We start from the raw sequence: 23,070 nt of genomic DNA, 5'->3' as shown, positions 1-23,070 counted from the left end.
CTGATACAAGCAACTGAAATGATGAATGATCGTGATTGGTCTGGTCCAGAATTTGGGCACTTTTAGCTCATTCTCCCTATCCCACAGGGGTGTTTGTAATTGATTAATGTCTATGCATTGGTTTGTGCATGTGAAGTGCTATTTCAGTGCTAAGTATTGTCACTGCTGCTGTCTCAAAATGTGTTGGAGTGAAGGCCGTGTCACACAGATAAAGCTAGTCCATGCGGTAGAGTTGCAGAAGTCATGTCAGAGGTGGAGAGGCTCAGTAGATGGATCAACACATCCTAGCCACATGTATGGATTTTCCACAATACAGGTCACAAAGCAATCATTAGCAACCTGGGAGATCAAGCAAACTATGGACATTCCTTGAGGGGGGAAGGTGTTTTTCATGCCTAAACAAAATTGGGTTGGTATCTTGCAATGCTGCTCCCATAAGTCTTATGCAAAGACATTAGCACACCAGCAGTCAGAAATGACCTGATATCGCCCTGTGCCACGGAGAAGCCCAGCCACGGAACGAAGTGCTGCTGCTGTTATAAATTGTGACCTACAGAGTGAGGTCAGCCTTTGACACCTGCAGTGCTTGGACCAAGGACACGGAGCAGAGATGAAAGGACTGATTCTCTCTTCCACTGCACATCCATTTACACCTGTGCAAAGTAGATGTATAATGTTGCTGAATCAGAATAGCAGCAGTTTTCAGCAGAGGTTTACATGACTGCACATGATGCACAGTAGCAGGGGGTCAGGCCCAAAGGCTGTAAATCTAGCTGCAGGTATGGACGAGCGATTGAATGAGCAAGAATGCAGGGAAAGGGTGAACCTGGAATCCACACCCCCAGCTGCAAGTGCCAGCACAGCACTGGGAATCACATCTGCTGCCCTGCTCTACTCCACAGGCTGCGGGGGAGCCCTGCTTCTGGATCTGACCTACTTTGCCCTACTTAGGAATAGGATTTGCAGACACCTATTGACCGAATCCTTGCGGGATACAGTTTCAGATTGAGGTCACACATCTCTACAGCTCATGAAATGCATTCTCTTCTCTCCAATTCAGCAGTGAGGTTGTTATGAAGATCCAGATCTAATCACATCTGTAAACAATGCATGTAATAGAAATTACACATCCTCTTCCAAAAGGAAAATAATATATTCAATTGTCTGAAAAGTTTAGGCTCAGTCTGTACAGCAGGGCAAAGTGTGGGATACTTAGCGAGCAACAGAATTTCAAAGCCACCCTGATTACAGACGAAACAAACTCTCAGGCCCTGATGCTTCAAAATCTGATTGATGAGGGTGGAGCCCTGAATCTAGGGAAAGCCCCAAGAGGAATCCATATGGGCACAGGGGTCCACTTGAATTAATCAGGTTACAAGGTCAGGGCTTCAGTTAATCAAAGGGAAGCCAGCAAAAATGTGGGATCCATCAGTGTGTTGCAGGGCCAGATGGAAAAACAATCACCGGTTGGACAGGAGTGAGAAATCACATCTTTGTGAAAATGTAACCATTTGGGGAGCTTGTCCCCAATTATTTCTTTATCTTTGTGGCTGGTTTTAGCAAAACATAATCTGTCAGTTGCAAAAAGAACCAACCCTACAAGCCCACAAAGAACCCCACCAATGGATGAATTTGGAACAACTGAGCAACATCAACTCAGTGAAATTTCCTAAGATTTGTAACAACCACCAAAGCATTTCTTGCCCTGGCTAAATTTGCTGTTTTACTTGCATGGTTCAATGAGGCTGTCTTGTGACACTGCTTCCCCTCGTTTGGGGGGAGCACCAGGTGAGTGACTGATGGATCTTCGGCAGCCCCTGTTGCTAAGCAATGTCTGACTCTGTACTGTTTGTTACGTGAACTTTTAGGGTGAAATTCACCCTGTGCAGAGGGCCAGCACAAGGTCTAGACACCACTCTAGGGTGATCACATGCCCAGTTTTCGACTGGAAAGTCTGGTTGGAAATCGGACCAGACAGTGTCCAGTAAGATCTACTGACCGGACACTCAAAGTCCGGTTACTGTGGGCGAGGGAGGTGGGGAGGCGCCAGGTCATCACCTCTACCTCGCCTCTACTCAGGTGGGGCCGCCTCCTACCTATGTTGGGTGGCTGCAGCTCCCAGCCCCAGCTCCATAGGCAAGTCCCTCCTGACCCAGGTGGTGGGCGGTGTAAGGGGAAAAGCAGCGAGCGACAGGGGAAGGGGGGAAGAGGAGTGGATGGGGCGGGGCCTCAGGGGAATGGGCTGGGCAGGGGAGGTTCTGTCACTCCTGCTGGAGTGTCCGGTTTTTAAATATTACCAAGCTGGCAGCCCTACTCACATCCCACCTAAGCCCTCAAAAAAGATGGGGTGCCCCAGCTCCCACTACCCCATGATGGGATCCCCTCCACTGCTCCATCTCACCAGTTCCCTCTCTCCTTTGCCTTCCAGAGTGAAGGGGAGTGGTGGAAGGGGGGGGCTGGAAGGCAGGAAGAAAGCAGAGGAAATAAATGGATGATGGGGTAGATGGAATGGGGAGGGGCGTCGAGCAAGGGGGAGGCCTGGGAGAGTAGGGGCTGTGCTCATAGATTTTAAGCTTCTGTTCCATCAACCATTGAATGGTGGGGTGGGGAATTGCTGTGCCCACCCGCTGAGAGCAGAGGTCCTCCGGGGAGTAATGCCACCCCCTGGAAAGAGGCGCCACCCGGGTGGGTACAGTAGTCACCAGCATGTTTGTTGCAGCAGGGATTCCTGATGGCCCTCTGGCCGAGGTGCTGAAGGGGACTCAGAGCTGCCATCTCATGGTTTTGCTGGAAGGTCGCTGGGTTCTCTCTCTCTCTCTCTCACTCGCACACATGCAGCCCTCTATAGGATGGACCCAGTCACAGTATGGGCCTGGCTTCCGTTTGCACTATGGCCTCCTTGCATGGGGTAGAGCAGTGTACAGGGCCCTCAGTGCAAATGAGGATCAGTCTGTCACTTGGGGAAGGTTGAGCCCTGGATGGACGCCAGCCCAGCTGACGACTGAGCTGGGAAGTGAGGGGGCTGGCCCACAACCCAGCATATGGCAGCCCCTAGCCCTTCTAGTGGGTGCTGTGGCCACAGCATGGGGAGAATTGGAAGGAGAGAGACCAGGACAGGGGGCTTGAGAGAGATAATCCAGCTATGGCTGCATCAGCGTCCTTTCTGATCTGAGGGGCAAAGGGAGGATTCTGTGACTGTACAGTCATTTGCACTAGTACAAAGTGGGTGAAAAACTCTGCAGGAGCAATGTTCTGGTAGCACTTTCTGCCCACTTTGAGGTGTTGTAAATGGCCACACAAAGGGCAGGCAATGGAGAATCAAGCCTACCACACGTATTTTATTTTACATCTTTCGTTGCTAGTCTCTGAAGACTTCCACTTCCAAAGGCACCAGTCTAGAGCCACAGGAACCCTGGAAGTTCATGTAAAAATCAGAAGATAATTAATGATGTTTTATTTTTCTTAAGACTAATTCTTGGTTCTTTCTCCTTCCATAGCCTGGGGTGCATATTTCAGTGACCAAGGGTGTATATGCATAATGAGAACAAGAGAACCACTGCAGCATTGCCCGCCACAAATATAGATCTCTGTACTCCAAAATGGTCTCTTGAGAACTGGAAATGTGTCCTGTTAAAATACCAATGGCTGTGCAAGCCTTTAAATAGTTTGTGAGCCCTCGAGCGGCACTCGCTGGTCTATTTAAAGGGATTCTACCCTAGCCCTACACAAGACGCCAACCTTAGGCATGTTTTAATCTAGTTGCTTTATGTAAGAACGTTGTATAGTCTCTAAGGGGAAAATCCCCCCAACCGAGCTATCTGGTGGATCTGAGACAAGCCTCAGAAATTAGATCTTATTGCAGCAGGCCTCACCAAGGAGGAGGGTATTTTTAGTTCGCTCTCCACAAGCCTCCCCAGGATGTTGTGAGCCTTAATCGCTTTCTGTCTACACTGTTTTGAACATAGCGCTCATCAGCATTGTTGCTGTCTCAGATTGGGTTGGAACGAAGGCTGTGTCAGGTTTGAAACATAGGCGCTGACTTTTAATTTTCCCCAGGGGTGCGTCACACACGCTCTGCCCCAAAGCCCCACCCCCATTCCGGCCTGGCCCTGAGGCCCCACGCTTGCTCTGCCTCTTCCCGCCCCGCAGCTCCAACCCCTCAAGGCCCCCGCATGCTCGCTGCTCTCCACCCTCCCCCAGCCACCAAACAGCCAATCGGAGGCGCCCTGGAACAGCTCATCAGGAGCGCCGCCAAACAGCTGTGGCTGGTGGGTGCTGAGCACTCACTATTTTTTTTCTACAGATGTTTGAGCCCCAAAGCACCTACATAGTCGATGCCTATGATGGGAAAGACGCCTCACTCCCTTGGTGCAGCTACATGGTGGCAAGGGCCTTGTCCATGGATCAACATGTGTCTGCCCTGCCCACGTGTGTAGATTTTTTTAACCCAAAGGCTGCAAAGCAAACACTAGCAACCTGGGCTATCCAGTGACTTGTGCACCCTCCACATGCACTGCGTTCAGCAAAAGCAGGCAGAGGGAGAATGAGAGAAGCAGACAAAATCAGATGAAACACATTTCCAGGCAGCCTGGATGAAAATTGTCTTTTCCAATGCTGTGATCCCCAGACACAACTGTCTATCGCTGCACTACAAGAAACCTCTTTCCTTTATCTAAGGCTGAGGACAAGAGGAGTAAAGAGCATGTGCTGGGCGTACAGTGTCTGGATGTAGCAAGGGTAACCCGGGTGCTCTATCAAGCCAGGAATCCAGCTGGTGAAATTCCCAATGCAGAAATTTCCTTTTCATTTCTTCAGTCCTTTACCATAAGAACATGAGTTATTATTTCTCTGAACTCCCCAGCTTGCTTGGTCATTGTTTTGTGGTGAATAAGCAGGCACAAAAATGTAGGAAGCTGATATGTAACCCTTTAGAGGCTGCAGCAGGCAAAGATATTCATCCTTGCAAGCATTTCATTGCTGTGCAGTCTGTGTTCCAAGGGTTATTCATAATAGGAGCTATGCTGATTTATAGCAGCTGAAGATCTGGCCTGATTAGCCTTTGCACTGCTATAAAACCTTTCATCTGTGAATCTCAGGGTCCATCTATACAGGAAAAAAAAAAAAAAACCCAGGCCACGGCGGCAAGTCTCAGAGCCCAGGTCAAATGAGTCAGGCTTGCAGGGCTTTGTGCTATGGGGTTAAAAATAGTGGAGTAGACATTCAGACTCGGGCGCTGAGCCGCGGGTCTTTTTTATGCCTTTGAAATAATTATAATGGCTTTAACGTCAGTGAGAAAAAGGCCTGCCTGTACTGACTTTAGATAAATTGGTTACACTCTGTGCCTCAGTTTCATAGATTCATAGACTCTAGGACTGGAAGGGACCTCGAGAGGTCATTGAGTCCAGTCCCCTGCCCTCATGGCAGGACCAAATACTGTCTAGACCATCCCTGATGGACATTTATCTAACCTACTCTTAACTATCTCTAGAGATGGAGATTCCACAACCTCCCTAGGCAGTTTATTCCAGTGTTTAACCACCCTGACAGTTAGGAACTTTTTCCTAATGTCCAACCTAAACCTCCCTTGCTGCAGTTTAAGCCCATTGCTTCTTGTTCTATCCTTAGAGGCTAAGATGAACAAGTTTTCTCTCACCTCCTTATGACACCCTTTTAGATACCTGAAAACTGCTATCATGTCCCCTCTCAGTCTTCTCTTTTCCAAACTAAACAAACCCAATTCTTTCAGCCTTCCTTCATAGTTTCCTCATCTCTAAAATGATGACAATGCTATCGACTCAATTTTGTAAAGTGCTTTGAAGTATTTGGATGGATGGCACTATATAAATACTATGCATTATTAGTATACTGCATATTATTACTATTGTACTGGGTATTATGACTTATTACTGAAGTTGGTAGGTAAGTGGCCTCATGCCTACTAGGCCTTTTCTGAGTAAAGTAATTGGGGAATACTAATAATTCCTAGCTCTCATTTATTGCTTTTCATCAGTAGATCTCAAAGCACTTTGCAAAGGTCAGTATCATTAACCCTATTTTATAGCTGGGGGAACTGAGGCACAGAACAGAGAAGTGACTTGCCCAGGCTCACCCAGCAGGCTACCGTCAGAGGTGGGAATAGAACCCAAAGATCCTGACACCTACTTTGGCAATCTATCCTCTACTGTACCAGGTGAGGTAAGCCAAAGTTGGATAGTAGTGGGGCCATGACTGGAAAGTAATAAGCAAAATGCAAGTTTGGACAGAGCATTGTTTTGTTTTAATCATTGCTAAATCTGAAGGAAACAATATGCTTAAAAATAACTTACAGAAATGAGAACTGAAAAATTTAATAATCATGCTCTCATCTAGTTAAATTTACTGTAGCCTAGACCAAAATTATACGGAATAACAGAACTTCTTTCCTCTTGTCTGACAATGAAACAACAGTAGGGATGACAGGAATACATTTTGGGAAAGTTGGGGCCAATCTGAAAGTCATACGTGCTGAATTTTCATAATTATCCAATGGATAGGCCTTATTTTTCATGGGTCCTTATGATGCCCTGTCATTTGCAGGCAGTTTGAGTCACTAGTGTCCTTTTGGCAGCATGATGTGATGTTATGTCATGAGACAGCAGCCACCCACTGGATTGTGTGATTTCCATACAGGGTACTGAGGTGCCAAAATGCAACCCTCCATTGTGAAAGTGAAAATGCTGCAACATTTGGTGAAATCACATGAAGGCATCATCACAATGGGATTAGTTTGTGCCAAAATGCAACTCTCCATTACAACGCAACACCCCCACCAACCCATCAGTGCAACTGGGGAGTGAAAACGTTGCAACGTTCGGTGAAATCACATGAAGGCATCGTCACAATGGGATTAGTTTATCCTACAGGACAGATAGGAAAATGTAGTACCCCTAAATCAGTGATAAAGTCAGTGGAGCAGGCAGACTTGGATAATAGTGTCTGCACCTTCACCTGCTTGTGCTAGCAGAGAGTCGTGAGCAAGAGCTGAAGCAGTGCTGAAGGGTATGTCTACACTGTGATAAAAGACACACTGCACCGAGTCTCAGAGCCTGGGCTCCAACCTAAGTCTGAATGTTACACTGCAATTTTATAGCCCTGCAGCCCAAGCCCCACGAGCCTGAGTCAGACAACTCAGGCCAGCCGTGGCCTCGCTGTGGGTCTTCTCTCAACTAAACAAACCCAGTTTTTCCAGTCTTTCCTCATAGGCCATGTTTTCTAGATCTTTAATCATTTTTGTTGCTCGACTTTCTCCAATTTTCCCACATCTTTCCCAAAGTCTGGTGCCTAAAACTGTGCACAATCCTTCAGTTGAGGGTTTAGTGCTGAGTAGAATGGAAGAATTACTTCTTGTGCTTTTGCTTACAACACTGCTGCTAATACGTCCCAGAATGATGCTTGCTTTTTTTGCAAGAGTGTTACATTGTTGACTCATATTTAGTTTGTGATCCACGGTAACGCCCAAATCCTTTTCTGCAGAGCTCCTTCCTATGCATTCATTTCCCATTTTTATTTGTGCAATTGATCATTCCTTCCTAAGTATGGCACTTTGCATTTGTCCGTTTTGAATTTCATCCTATTTAGTTCAAACCATTTCTCCTGTTTGTCAAGAGCATTTTCTTTTATGATCAGACAACAAAAGACCATGGGTCTAATTCTCAGTTTTGCTAAGCCCCGTTAGCACCACTTTGGCAGCTGAAGGAAGATTCACTGTAGGTATAAATTACATTTGTACCCACTTTAAGGCACTTTAGGCTGCCAGAGCAATGTAAGTGAGCCTTAATGTAACTACAAAAAAGGCCCTAAAATCTCATTCAAGGTTGTGCTCTTCAGAGTAAGGACAGGTCTATGCTAAAAATGCTGCATCAGTGCGCTGCGATAGTGCTTAAGTGAAGAGCTGTCTCCTGTTGGCATAGCTAATCCACCTCCATGAAAGGCGGTAGCTATGTTGACCGGAGAAGCTCTCCCACTGACATAGTGCTGTCTGCTTGGGTAGGTTAAGGTTGGTATAACTATGTTGCTCAGGGGGATGGATTTTTCACACCCTGAGCAATGTAGTTATACCAACGTAGGTCTGTGGTGTACACCTGACCTCAGGGAGTACAGGCGTGCAAGAAATTTGAGATTTATTTTCTCTCACTGTGGAGGCCTATGTCGAGCAGTTAGCCTTCTTTGTGCCCATGCATAGCCTCCATTCAGACTTGCAGTGGAATATGACAACCTTGGTTGCAGGATTAAGGGCTTGAAGTGTGGCTGATAAGTCACGGTAAAAATGGCGTTGTGCCTCTCCATGTTAACTACAGAGCAAATCTGATCAGTTTACAAATAAACAGATTTTTTTTCCCCTAGCTACCACTGCACACTGGACTTGGGATCTGAAATTCAAGCTGGGTACTTCTTGATTGCATCATCACCAGGAATAAAGAACTTGTTCACCAAACTCTGCCCTTGCCCACACCTCTGCAACCTCATTGTCTTAAAATTATGCCCCAGCTACCCCAGTCTGACTCTGTGTCTCTGATGGAATTGCACAGACATAACTTAGTTCCTGTGACTGGAACTTAGTTAACAGTTCTGTTGATACAAACTGGAACAGAATCCAGCTCACTTAGCTGTGTTTGATCTTCAGGGCCAATAGGAGCATAAAACACTTTCATTTTGTCACTAAAATCAGCACATCTAACTCCGGATACTGACAGAAAGCAGATCCATTGACTCATGGTGCCCTCACACACTAGTCATTACTGGTAATTTTTTTCTGTATTCTCTTCTCTTTTTTTCTTTCTTTCTTTTTTAAGTAGACTTTGGAGGAAGTAGCTTCTATGATCATCAGACTCAAAATCTCTGACTCAGAAATGAATAACCTTAGTCCATTGATCTGAAGAAACTATTCAGTACCCAGCTTGGAACAAAAGAGGAAAGGTTATGTAACCAAAGTAAAATACATGCTGTGAATGCAAAGTTGGAAATTAAAGCAGGTGGAAAATAAAAACTGAAATGACCATGTTTACTGAGCTATGCAAATCTCCTACCCTTGTCCTTGCATTGTTAAGGATCGTCTGCCCACTCCAGTAAAAAGCTTGCAAATGGAAATCTATGAAATTATCATCTTATCTGCATTAATCACCTCAAAATATAGATTAGTTGATTTCATTTAAAAATGCCTCTTCACCGGGAATTCTTTTATTTAATGTGTTTTTCAGCAAATCTAGTGATAACGTAGTTGAAAAGTGTCAGATGCATAACTTGGAGGGTGAAGTTCTTGGTTTAGTGCAGAAAAACTGAAGTATAGAATTAGAGAGACAAAGTGGGTGAGGTAGTATCTTTTATTGGACCAACTTCTGTTGGTGAGAGTGACAAAGCAGTGGCACTGTAAGCATCTCCCACTGTGGCCCCAAGCAAAGAGCTTCAATCCTGATGTGAGAGGTTGAGTTTAGTCCCCATGGCACATTATAGCTTTGGCTTCTTGAGGCTGCCAGGAAAGTTCCAAATTTTCACCAAGCACAGACACAGTTTTGTGATGTGGACACAGGTCCATTAGGAAATACACGGAGACCGCCAAACTCAATTCACATCGAACACTGAATAGCCATTGCAAAGTAACGATTTTGCCATGGGCTGGATTTGAACGGTCACTGAGGCCTGGTCTACACTGGGGGGGGGTTCGATCTAAGATACGCAACTTCAGCTACGCGAATAGTGTAGCTGAAGTCGAAGTACCTTAGTTCGAAGTACTTACCCGTCCTCACGGCGCGGGATCGAAATCCGCAGCTCCCCCATCAACTCCGAGTTCCGGAGTCGACGGGAGCGCGTTCGGAGTTCGATATATCACGTCTAGATGAGACGCGATATATCGAACTCCGAGAAATCGATTGCTACCCGCCGATATGGCAGGTAGTGAAGACATACCCTGAGAGTTGAAGGGCTTCAGATCCCATTCCCATTAAGCAGTCAGTCCTCTTGGAAACTTTGTTTTTAGGTTTATCTTTCAATTATATAGACTGAGAATATGTCCCATTCATATAACTGCATGCGTCAAGCTAGCCAAATGTTACAAAACCTTTTTATGGAAGCAAGTTATACCATCTGACTAGTGCTTTCACCTGTGTTGTATGCAAAAGATGCAACAAGATATTTGCCCTCAGTTCCAGAGTTCTGCTTTTGTTCCCTTCTGCTTGGGTTTTGTGCCTGCTTAATCATTACAAAACAAGTCTTGAGCAAGAAATAGTCTATTCTCATGATAGAAAGCATATTTTTTTAAAAATGAAACCTCTGCATAGGGAATTTCTCCAGCTGACTGCTGGATTCCTGACTTTATAAAGCACCCAGGAACCTTTGCTACATCCAGACTTGGTAAGCCTTGTCTGTGCTCTGTTGTCCTCAGCCTGTTCCTTAAGTGCAAAGAAGGAGTACTGTCTCAGGATCACAGCAATTTAACAGGTAAATTGCATATATGCTACGTGTATTGACTTATCTTACTTTCTCTGTTTTTCTCTATTTCTGCCCCCTCGTACATTTAGGACAGTGAAGGGTGCAGTGTCAACAGTCCCAAAAACAGAAGTGACATCTCCTGTCCATAACAAAATAGACACAATGGCTCAGTGAGCTTCCTTCATATTGCCCTGTTAAATGGGACTCCACGCTATCCCAGAGGGAGCACCTCATGGGATAAGCGGGAGGTTAAATTTCTATGGCTTATTCTGTTCTTGGTCTCAACCAATAAGGGGGTCCAGTGGTGAGTATGATAGCTGCTCTTCTCTTTTAAAGATCTAGGACTAAAAGTGGGAAATGATTGGAAAGCAGATTCACAAATACTGGGCAAACTTCACTGCTTTTCATAGGGTAATATTATTTGTGACTATTTGGAGGAATATTTCAAATATTGATGAAAATATTTGTCTAATGAGGCGGTGTGGCCTCCCTCCTGCTCAGCTGGGGCTGAGACACCAGAGGAGGCAGATGGACCCAGCTTGCTCCTGGCCACCGACCCTGCTGTTAAGCCCAGTGACGCCCTGCCCTCCAGGGAACTTACTACTGCCATGGACCTGCCAGGACTGCCGTGGGCCACTTATTCAGAGGAGGCAGACAACACCCGCTACTCTAGGTACACCCCAATGGGAGGAAGTGGACAGCCAACCTTAGTCTGGCTACAGCTCTACCTGAGGCACAGTCAGCGTGTTGCGGTTGGGATCCCCGCACCTGCTGTGTGCCTGTGCCATTCCCTTGAGCTCTTCAAAGATCCTGGACTGTGATGGGAAGGAATTAATACATTGTGTTATATAACATCCCTTTTACATCTTTTGCAGTTTAAGATGCTGACAGTGGGCAGCGTTTTACTGCTTATGGTAGCAGCATCTGTTGCCAACATAGGCAAGGATCCTACCCTTGATTTAGATTGGGAACGCTGGAAGACAATCTACCAAAAGCAGTACAGCAGTGAGGTCATTATCTTTGCATTCTAAATATTTATTTTTATGGTGTATTGCACTAAACATTCATAGGCAGGACCATACCCACTACTACCTGGTTGATTCTTTTTACTGGTTAATCATTTAGTGGCCAAGACAAACAGAAGAACTGAATAGAGTTCTGGAGACTGAAATGTTCAACATCATGGTGTATCTGGATTAAATATTATCATGAGCAGCACAACTATTTATTAGTGATATCTGAACTGTGGTAAGGGTCACTTACACTCCCAGCTGAACGTTGCTTCAATGTGCCTATAAAGTGCAGCTCAAGAGTTTGTGTTTCTAATAAGCTAATTTACATTCTTGGACTATACCACAAGTGGAGAGAAACATTCTTAATATTTTTCATCCAAAGCAATTATGTTTTGATCTGGGGATTTCCTCAAATTCCTGAAAGGAAAAGAATAACTTTGCTCACTCTCAATCTGGTGTATATCTCTGACCCATGGAAATTACCAGAAAGAAGCAGAGTGCTCCTCAATATTTAAAAATTGTAATTACATTGTCCATGCTCGACAATTTAATGAGAACTGGTTGAAAAACCCATTTTTGCCTCATGAAAATTTTTCATTAAAAATTATTCATTTGAAATTTTTCAATTTGTCACCTGAAAATTTTGAAACAAAAAATGTTCATTGTTTCAGATTCATTTTGAGATATTTGTTGTGGTTTTAAAAATTTAAAAATTAGTTAAACTTTTTAAACGTCTGATTTTAGTTTTTTCCCTTTTCTCTCACTGGTTTTTTGTTTTTGTTTTATAATGAAAGACATCTTTTTTCTTTCCACTTTTTACTCTTTCATTTTTTCCTTTCTCTACTGTGTAACTTGGCAAAACTTCTCCAACTTTGGAAAAGCTAGAGTGGCATATTTCATTTTTCCTTTTGCCATTATGTAAGTCTTGCAAAATGGAAGATGTTTAAAAAGTTAGAGTAGAAAAGGAAAAAAGAAAAAAAATGAAAATTTGGGAGTCCTCTTCCCCCCAAACTATATATTATTCATCTTATTATGGCAATAAGGGGAAAAAAGTGAAAATTTTAGGAAAAAAAACAAAATTAAATTTCAATTTAAAATGAAACAAAAAAAGTAGTTTCATTGGGAAATTTCCCATTAGAAAATAATCACAAAAACCACCTTATCTTGCCAAAAAAAAATTATTTTTTATTAACCCAATTTTTGTGGCCAAAAATGTTCTCATTTCTTTCATTATTTCAGGAGGAAGAGCTTTCCAGGCGCTTGATCTGGGAAAAAACCCTGAAAATCGTTACAGTTCATAACTTGGAAGAGTCAATGGGAAAGCATTCATACACAATGGCCATGAATGGCTTTGCAGACATGGTAAATTTCCTCATGCTACTTTGTTTTCAAATTATGTAGTGACATTTTAATCTAGGCATTATTGTTTCAAGTGCCTTTTTTAAAAGAAGTAATAATAATTGTAAAAAGATTTTCCCTCACCTTGGTCAGGATTGCTAGTGTAATTAATTACACTAACTAGTTACCTGTATTCCAATTACTTTTAAAAGTAAATGATCAAAAGTAATATGATCCTGAAGAGGTGCATGGGAGCAGAGGGTAGTTAACATAGTTCAAAGGCTAGGACACTGGATTGGGAATCAAGAGCTCTAGATTCTGTTAACAATCCTGCCACTGAATAGCTGTGTAGCCTTAGACATCTGTAAAATGAGGATAATACTTACATTCATTTGAACTGTGCTTTGAGATCCTCAAGTAAAAGGAGCAGAGAATTATTAAAGGAGTGGGCTTTGGATCAAGCCCCATTGAAGAAGGTGCCATTTTACACAGCCACTTTTTATAGTAAATCTACAGTTTAAATCTTAGCCATTTTCTGCCATGTATTTGCCAACTGCTACAAAGTTGGCCAATTAGGGCACTTGCCTAACAGCAGTATGACCAGTTACTGATTTAATATACTCTATTCCTTTTTTAATTTTTATTTTAACAGACATCTGAGGAAGTAACGGCTACAATGACAGGGCTCAGGGTATCCGACTCAGAAATGGATAACCTTACAGTTGATTGGCCTCAAGAAAGTATTCAGGATCAGGCCCCAGGCTGCATAGATTGGAGGAAGAGCGGTTATGTCACCAATGTAAAGAACCAGGTGCGAACTCAGAGGTGGAAATTACAGTAGGTAAATACAGAATACTGCAAGCCACATACTTGCAGAATAGTGCAAATCTCCCATCCCCTTCCTCACATTGCTGAGGAAGAACTGCATGGTCACACCAATACAATGTTTGTAAATGACATTCTATGAAAATATCTATATATCTGCATTATCCATGTCAACATGTAATTTATTTTATGCAAAAAACATGCCTCTTCCTTTGATGTTGTTCATTCAATTTAATTTATTTTTAAAACAATTTTAGCATTAATGTAGGTGAAAAGTGTCATTAACAAAAGCAGAGAATTAAATTCTTTGCTCTTATGCAGAGAAGGCAGAGTACAGCATAGGCAGTGGCAATGCAAGCGTCTCCCCCACTGACCTACTACCAACATGCATCAACCCTGATCTGAAAGGAGAGGGGATGGTTGATCTTAGTATCGAACATGGAAGTGTTTTTTGTGATGTGGATACCTATCAGCTAGGAACTGGACCAAGGACACTAAACTCAATGGCACCGATTTGCACTGCACCCGAGCAGTGCTTGAATGTAATGAAGAGTGGTGGCTGCAGGGAGATAGTAGTGCCACCATGAATCAGGACTGCCGGATCCTACTCTAATTTCTGTTGCGGTGTAAAGGATGGCACAGAAGGAATAGACCCTTTATGCTAGCATAGGATCATCAGTCATACTGGAGCTCAGCTCCACTACGCTGCCTCTTGCCGCCTTTCATGGGGTTGGGAAGGCAGCTATACCATCTCCACCAGCTCTGCATCAGCAGACATTACTCCTACACAAGGAGAATTCTTTGTTGAAAATCTCTGGCTGATTTAAGGCCACTTTGTGCTGCAAAAGAACCCGGGGAATCTGGCCCAATTCACATAAGACACTCAATAGCCATTGCACAGATTTTAACTGCCATTGGATTTTAACTGTCACCGGAAAGACTGCATAACCCATTTTCAATTAAGACTTATTGTTCCACTACTTAATGTATCCAATTCATACAGCTTCATGGGTTGGGTTAGCAAAAGTTGTTATCAAACTCATTTTATGGAAGCTATATGTCTCCAAGAATTGCAGGTAGACTAGCTATATTTACTTCTTGGATAGTTAAAGATACCTGTCTCACAACTGCATTGTGTCCCTCATTCTTCTCTCACTTATGCTGCTGTAAATCAGGAATAATGCCAGTGGCTTTACACTAGTGTTGCTATCTTAAATGTATAATTAAGCTATTAATGACACCTGCCATAACATCTCTCCTTTCTGTTGTTGAACCTTGCAATGTGCCACAGGGATCTTGTGGTTCTTGTTGGGCTTTCAGTTCCGTGGGGGCCTTGGAAGGACAACTGAAGAAGAAAACAGGGCGTTTGGTGTCACTTAGTCCCCAGAACCTAGTAGACTGCTCCGGGAAATATGGCAACCATGGTTGCAATGGAGGCTCTATGACTAGAGCTTTCAGATATGTTATAAACAACCATGGCATTGACTCAGAAACGTCGTACCCATATGAAGGTCGGGTGAGTATCACCTGGTCCAGAGGTATTTCTTTGGGGAGGAAAAACATTGGAAAAGTCTATATTTTACCACAAAGTGTTTTATCTAAAAGACAAATCAGGGGGAGGACTCAAACCTCTACTTTATACTATAGTTATATTAACATTTTAATAGATTTTGGGGTTTTTTTCTTCTTGATTGCTGCATATTTTAACTCAAATCCTATATGTTTATGAAAACCTTCCAAACGTGACCCAAATGTAATCCTAATACCATATTGTCTTCCGAGTCTGCAAAGTGCCTGAAAGAACAGCTCTCAGAGAAGTGTGAACCACTCCATTCATAATTATGACAATTTAAATAAATATTAACTATTTCACTGTTGATTATTTTAGCAAACATATGTAGCTAATATGCTTTTCTCACAATCTTCAACTGCCTCCCACAACTTTTGGAGTGTCCAAAGACCCAAGATGTTCACTAGCCAGCTGCCAACACCTCCAGCTTCCTATTGACAACTTCTGCTGTGCAGTTGTGTTATTAATTAAAAAAAAAACTGTTGCACACTGAAAACTGAAAATCCAGTGGGGGAGCCAAATAAACTGAACCTCATTTTCCACTGCTTTGCACCTTGCGTAGTCATTGAACAGTTGCAAAAGTCAGTGCAAACTTGGTGTACAATGATGTGCTTTTGATCTGGTAGAATTTTATGCCAACTTAATACTGACTTTGCACAGGTATAGATGACTACAGAAGACTGGCATGATACTGCTCTATGTTGCCCTGGTGTAAATAAACAGTAAATTCACTGAAGTCAGGAGAGTTACTCTTGTTTAAAACTCATGTGAGAGCAGAAACAAACTTGGTGCAAAGCACTGGAAAATCAGTAAGATTGAATTTGGTATTTAAAAAAACACCAGGGATATTGTACTATTGTATAGTATATTTTCATATTTAAAGGAGCACCATCTACTTGAATTCTATTCAATTTAATATGATAAGATCAGATAAGCTAGTTGCATGAGGCCACCTGTAAATTTTTGTGGTTTTGCAACCATTTTCTTATTTTTTAAAAATGCTTTTCTCAGTCTTGTTGCTCTATGAAAGATTCACACAAACAACAGGAGTAACTGACTATACAGGGGAAACTGTGAAACAGATTATACATAAAGAGCTGACAAATGTGCAAAGCAAACAAACTGCAAAATAGAGAAAAATCTTTTTTCTTGCAATCTTTTTCAATTATAGTAATTTTAGGTGTTACCTTCTGTAACAATAGGTTTAAAACAATTCAGACAAAAGAGTGATTGTTTTGAAGTTGACATTGTTCATTTAATTAAATTGAATCAAACCTCACATTTTGACTTTTATTTGTGGCAACATTTTCAGTGTAAGTGTCACAGAAAGTAGGAAACCATGCCACTGAATCAGAATTTATATCCATCTTGCTGTTCATGGGGCCCTGAAAATAATGGTGCCATTTCATATACCAGCATACCACAGAGTCAGATAATACTGTAATATATTGGCTAATACATACATGGTATACTGTACTGGCATTTATTGGATGGAATGTGTCATGCTAGTACATGTGTATACAGTGAACAAGTTGTTTGCAGTGTTGTTGTAGCTGTGTTGGTCCCACAATAAATTGTTAATTGCCCACTTCATCTTCATGTGTTAACTCCCGATCCTTAACAATCTCTTGCACTGTGTATTTAGCTGTGACACTCTAATTACCTTTCCCAGACCTGGAGAAGAGCTCTGTGAGGCTCAAAAGTTTGTATCTTTCACCAACAGAAGTTGGTCCAATAAAGGATATTATTACCTCACTTACCTTGTACAGTGAAAGAGTAAGTTCTATTTTCAGGGATGAGCTAAGTTACTGGAAAGGAACTAAAACACATAAACAGACCTGAATAAACCAGTATGTTATATACCTCTGGACTGTTACAGGATTCTGTTAATTAATTAAGATGATGAAAAAACTTAGCACTAACCTAGTTGCCATACTTATTGTGCCCTTATATCTCTGTCTGCCATCTTCTACAGGACAATAATTGCCGTTATAAAACTTCTGGACGGGCTGCCACCTGTGTCAGCTATAAACAAATACCTAAAGGAAGTGAAACTTATCTTGAAAGAGCAGTGGCTTCAGTGGGACCAATATCTATTGGTATAGATGCAAGTTTGAGATCCTTCCAACATTACCACAGTGGTAAGCAGTTTTTTCTTTCCCTGTATCTTCTGAGACCTAAATAGTTCTTAACAAAAGTAGAGACAAAGGCCCTGAATCAACAAAACACAAACCTGACTTCAAGCATGTGAGTAGCTCCACTGAAATCAACAGAACTACTTGTCACAATTCAGGGCAACTGCACCTGTATTTTTCCTCAATGGTCCAACAAGGGCACCGTTCTCAGGCTTCCAGCTTCCCAGCCATCGCCTCTCTTGGGTGCAGACACATGTCTCTCTCCCATCTTACTGGGTTATTTCCAGGATGCACAGTTCCCTGCCTTCACTTTATTATTCCCAGAAGAAATAGGCTCCCCAATCACACCTGCTTGCTTTCTCTTCAGAGACTGATAACGGAGTGATTGTCAAAAGTTATAAGTACCGCACAGTTCTTCCTATTTTATTCTTACAGTAAAAAGCATTACAAGAAAACATATAAAAACAATAAAAGAACCTACATGTATATTAATAAGATCACCAGAATTCATCCCAACAACCCTAACATAGATTCTGGCAGAAGCCGTCATTCAGATTCTGACCTAAGGGGATTCCTTCTGGTTACAAGTTCATCACAGCTTCAGCTCAGAACAAGCGCTCTCGTAATGTGTTTTGTCCACTTTTTATAAGGTGCAGCGTCCTTCATCTGGAGTTTCCAAGAGTAGGTAACTGGTCTCTCCCCAGGGTGTAGCTTCAATAGGCAAGCTCAGGACGGGATTCTTTGCATTTCCCTCCTCTCAAGTACTGTCTAGGAAATTCACTTTACAAGTAGTGTTCCAAAAAGCATTTTGAAGTTCCATACAATCCCACAATAGTGCATACATATTTGCCTTTTTAATACAATGAACTCCAAAGATGTTAAACATAATTCAGTAAGGTTTAACTTAATTCGATAAAGTTTGTACATGTCAGTCTGTCACACTGCTCACATGCCTAAAGTGAAGTACATTCTAGTAAGTGGTTTGTTGATTCAGGATTGAAGAGTAGCCCTGGAAATTTTAAGGGATGAGTTGATTACATTCTGTAAATATCTACATGGGGAACAAACATTTAATAATGGGCTATTCAAACTAGCAGAAAAAAGGTATAACAAGATCCAGTGGCTCGAAGATGAAGCTAGACAGATTCAAACTGGAAAGAAGACATGCGTTTTTAAGTGAGTGTTATTAACCATTGGAACAACTTACCAAGGGTCATGGTGGGTTCTCCATCATGGACCATTTTAAAATCAAGATTGGATTTTTTGTTTAAAAGATATGCCCTAGGAATTATTCTTAGGAAGTTCTATAGCCTGTGTTATACAAGAAGTCAGACTAGATGATCACAATGATTCCTTCTGGCATTGGAATCTATGACTCTATTAAATTATTGGGGGGTAGAGAAACATCCTATTTAGAAATAATTCTGCTAATATACTAGGGGTTCTCTGACTTTAGGAAAAGATGGAAGGAAACCAATCGTCTTGCTGTGTGTGCTCCAAAAGTGAGAGAAGCTTGGGAACTTAAAAAAACTTATCTTAACATCTGGTCCTGCAAAGCTGATTTAGAAGTAGATCCATCAGCTTCACATAAGAAAGGGCTACAGGGTCAGATTCCCAAATTGTTTTTTATTAGAGTAAGCGATGAGGCTACCTTCATTTACAGTACTGCCAAAACAGTATATCCTGTACCTGAGAGGTTCAGGTTTCCAAAACAACAACTCATTGACCTATCTGTTTTAGGAAAACGGTTTCAAAATCAAATGCAGATTTGCCAATTGTATCTTTATTCTGTGTTATATCATTTTTACATCTCTCTCTCTCTCTTTTAAATTATTTAGAAACCTTAAGTGGTATATATAGTTAACCTATGCAACCATAGGTTTTTTTGTATTGTCACCCTTGTCCTCCCGTCCCCACTTCTGTCCTACAGTTATATACTCACTCATTAGCTCTTGTCTTAAATTAGGCCCCAGTCCTGCAATGAGCTCCACATGGGCATACCTTTGTATTTGTGTTGAACTCATTGCAGAATTGGGGCTTTAGACTGTAACTCTTTGGGATAGAGACTTTGTCTTAATACAATGCCTATCACAGGAGCACAATGCTCCTGATTGGGGCTTCTGGGCACTGTTGTTTCATAAATAAATAAATAAATAAAACATTTTCAGGTGTGTACTATGACTCAAAATGCAGTTCTTCAAATATAAACCACGCTGTTCTTGTTGTGGGATATTGTGTGGACAAAGGTGTGCCATACTGGCTCGTCAAAAACAGGTAAGGATGAGTTTTCTTTAATTAAAATACCTTTCCTAAAAATTCTTTAAAATATAATTTCATCATAAAGAACTGGTTTAATACTTTACAAGGACCGCATCAAAATAAATAAAATATGTTTTAAAAGTCTTTAACTGTTCTGTTAGCCATATCTCTATTAAAAATGAAAGAATATTTTAAAATATTCTAATTTACTTTTCACTATTAATTCTGTTTAGGTTTTGCACATGACAGGCAGCTAGACACAAACTAGTTTAGTTAATTTAATTTTCTTTTTCTAGCCGATTTTGCTTTCTGATTCTCATGGTCCTGCACAAGGTTAAAGACTTTGAGTTTCAAAACCAGAGAGGAATAGTTCATTTCAGAAGACAAGTGTACAAATTCATTTGAACCTGCAATTTCACTGAACTTTTTTCAATTACAGAAACATGTATTCATATGATTTACTATAGACCTAGATTTTGGCCCTGAACTCTGACGTGTTTTTAAATGATTTCCAATGTGTAATAATTTGATATCTAACTGGACTAGTGGCCTGCAAAGAGGAAATAAATACATTGTGTGTATCTGAAGTAAAATATTAGATTAATTCTCCAAAATTCTCAAATGCAAAACAAACAGATGAAACTCATGGGCATGCCCAGTACTCTCTTTTCAATAAGTTTGTAGAAGTCTTTCCCCCCATTTTTAGCCTTTCTTTGATTGTGGATGTGAACTTATTACAATTACCCAACCAACTATTGAGCTTTAACAGGGTATCTGTGTTCTGACAAAGATAACAATTATGTGTTTATTGATACATCCCTGTCTGCAAAGTGGAATTCTGGGTATGGTTATTTGTATGTATTATTTATAATGCACTTCCAGTGTGCAATCGTTTCAGAGAAGTGCTGCATTCTGAGCTCTAGGAGCACACTTTTTTTTTTTTTTTTTGCTAAGGCTTATGCTTAATTTAAAATCTTGTTTTTCATGGAGACCTATCCTTTTATAAAACATTCAGACTCTGATCTGTAAAAGTGCTCTGCATCTCTACCTCCCAATTAGCCACAACTGAAAAGGAACTGTAACAATTAAATTTTGTGTCAGCCACATCAGTAACAAGTTTTGCCCTGCTAAGATTTTCATACTATAAAAAGTCGATAGCAACCCAGGGAACCTGCATTAAGATTTAACATTATATATATATTATATATAAAAACAAATATATTGTTTGTTTCTCTTCTGCAGCTGGGGAACCAGTTGGGGTGATCACGGTTATATCCGGATGGCAAAAAACAGAGGCAACCTTTGTGGAATAGCTTCATTTGCCAGCTACCCACTGATGTGAAAAATCGACTTAATCCTGGTGGGCAGGAATGAAGAGTCAAACATGCTTTAAATTAATTTTGTTCTGAGTTCCCCAAAACCCTGTAGCCTTCAATAAGTCCTGTCTTGAATCATACAAATTTGATGGACCCCAAAGGATCTGTTAAATGCAAGAACAAAAAACTACTGTAAGAATCACTGTTTGCTATAAAATTTCATGAGTGCTAGCCCTCTCGGCATATTGCTTTCATGTTCCCTAACCAGCCTGGAGCAGCATAAAGAAAATCATCTACACCAACTACTTCAACCAACTAGTCACATGATATTGGTTCTCCTTGTTTCATTAAAAGAAGTTAAAAACATATTAGGAAAGCGTCTAATATTACTTTCCTATGTGGGCAATTGCTATTAGAGTCACAAACAGGAGTGGAGATGGTGCATGTGTTCACAAATTTAAGGAGATGTGTCCTCAAAACAATCTCTTTATGTTATGGTCCACTCTATGAATAGATGCTAATTTTTGTAATGATGGAAGCCATATAACTACCTAGATTGTTCAGAAAGTTTGAGAAGCTTTCTATAATCAAGTTTCTCAATGGTTTTGCAGGTGAAACCGTTGCTTTTTAATTTGCCAAAAATGGTCTTTTTTAATGCTCAGGTTTTTAAGAACCTCAAAACACACCTGAAAACAGTTGAACATGATGTATGATAAGTAGGATTGGACGAATTCCAGGAGATTTCGCCACGACATAATCTTTAATTAAAGATTAATCTTTAATTCCTGCAGACTCCAGTACAATCCTGGAGGGTTGGCAATCCTAATGATACAATGTACTATGGCACCAAAGTCAATATTAAATGCAAGATTTACTGACAGTAAATCATCTCAGAATTTTATCCCACGTATCACAATAGTTGGTGTTTTTTCTCAAAGATCTTGGATTTTTGTGATTATGTGAGAATCTCAGCCTTTTTTTTATTTTTTAAAATGTGTTTCTAGTGCTGATGGTTGTGGATAAAAGGTTGAAAATGTGATCCAAGTGAACCCTACAGGCTCAAAGACCAGAAGGCAAATAAAAAGCACCCTAAATGTATTTTTAATTTAATGATTATTAAACCACTCTCATGATTTTGGGGGCGAGGGGGCGGGACTCATAATTTTTTAATGCTTGGGGTTGGCAATACTCATGTTATAATGTATAATGTATTACAGAAAGCTGCATGCATGATAATTCAGAACCTATGTTAGCTGTTCTACTGCCCTTGTCCTGCTTCCTGGGTTTCTTGGTAATTAATGTCTTAGTGAGCTATAGCTCACGAAAGCTCATGCTAAAATAAATTTGTTAGTTTTTAAGGTGCCACAAGTACTCCTGTTCTTTTTTCAGTATTCAGTTTTTATTAATTTTAAATTATGTATTGTTAAATGACAATCAAAGATGTTTTCTCAAAACTTGCTGATTGTAAGGTTTTGCATGCATTACTTCCCACAGAAGCTTTAGTATGTGGTGATCAGTGTCGGTACAGTATTTTGTAGATAGCACCAAGACAGTAAAGGACACTTAATTAGAGTGCTTATTTGCTGAAATGTTTGATATTTTTGTCCTTTTTTATTAAATAAAAGCAAAACCTGAAAGATACAGCTTGATATTTGGCTAGTTTAATTTTTAACTTAGATGTTTTTAAATATTGCACAATACACCTTTTTCAAAATACAGTTAACAAAAATAGTTTTAAAACACCCAATTCCATTTCTGGCAAAGAAATGAAGAATGATGAAAAAGTAAGAGGGACTATATTTCTCTCTTAATACTTTCCCTCAGAAATTGCCATATATATTAGATTATATTTGTATCATGTATACGCCCTATTCCCCTCTATGAGATGGACTATCCAATATGAGTTAATGTTTTTATGATCCTCCTACAGTCTGTGACTATTACAGAATACGAGTCTAACACTGACACAACTGTGGGTGTTTCAAATGGCTCTGTGCTTTACACAAGTCCCCATGAGTGGGCTCAGAGTCCTCCTCTTCCAATGAACTGCAACCTCCGTTTTCCTTCCCCAGGTGAGCCCCTGTGACGTCTAGGCTAACAGCGGGCAGGGGAAAGGTGTGGAGTCTTTGGACATGGCCCTGGGAGCGGTG

General features: G+C 41.1%; 1 protein-coding gene across 3 annotated transcripts; it reads left to right on the top strand.

Annotated features, from left to right (window-relative positions):
• Positions 1 to 10,393: 10,393 nt before the first annotated feature.
• On the top strand, positions 10,394 to 21,347 carry LOC120390507 (procathepsin L-like). 3 transcript variants are annotated; one of them, XM_039513239.1, is made up of 9 exons: positions 10,394 to 10,473; positions 10,941 to 11,137; positions 11,340 to 11,474; positions 12,717 to 12,839; positions 13,468 to 13,626; positions 14,932 to 15,156; positions 17,186 to 17,351; positions 19,514 to 19,619; positions 20,847 to 21,347. In XM_039513239.1, the coding sequence occupies exons 3-9, from the start codon at positions 11,346 to 11,348 to the stop codon at positions 20,944 to 20,946; spliced, it is 1,008 nt and encodes a 335-aa protein (XP_039369173.1). In that variant the 5' UTR covers positions 10,394 to 10,473; positions 10,941 to 11,137; positions 11,340 to 11,345; the 3' UTR covers positions 20,947 to 21,347. The 3 variants fall into 3 exon arrangements, with proteins under 3 accessions (XP_039369173.1, XP_039369172.1, XP_039369174.1); XM_039513238.1 differs by lacking the exon at positions 10,941 to 11,137; XM_039513240.1 differs by lacking the exons at positions 10,941 to 11,137; positions 12,717 to 12,839.
• The last annotated feature ends 1,723 nt before the right edge of the window (positions 21,348 to 23,070 follow it).

This window comes from Mauremys reevesii, linkage group 24 (assembly GCF_016161935.1).
Source record: "Mauremys reevesii isolate NIE-2019 linkage group 24, ASM1616193v1, whole genome shotgun sequence".
Lineage (NCBI taxonomy): Eukaryota > Metazoa > Chordata > Testudines > Geoemydidae > Mauremys > Mauremys reevesii.
This window is presented reverse-complemented; position numbering and strand designations above follow the sequence as displayed.

What these genes read in the sequence shown, in the direction of transcription:
- LOC120390507 (XM_039513238.1), top strand. Translation starts at nt 11,346, where the DNA reads ATGCTGACAGTGGGCAGCGTTTTACTGCTTATGGTAGCAGCATCTGTT. An exon ending in AAAAGCAGTACAGCAGTGAG is followed by an intron (nt 11,475 to 12,716) that starts GTCATTATCTTT and finishes TCATTATTTCAG; the next exon opens with GAGGAAGAGCTTTCCAGGCG. An exon ending in CTTCCAACATTACCACAGTG is followed by an intron (nt 17,352 to 19,513) that starts GTAAGCAGTTTT and finishes AAACATTTTCAG; the next exon opens with GTGTGTACTATGACTCAAAA.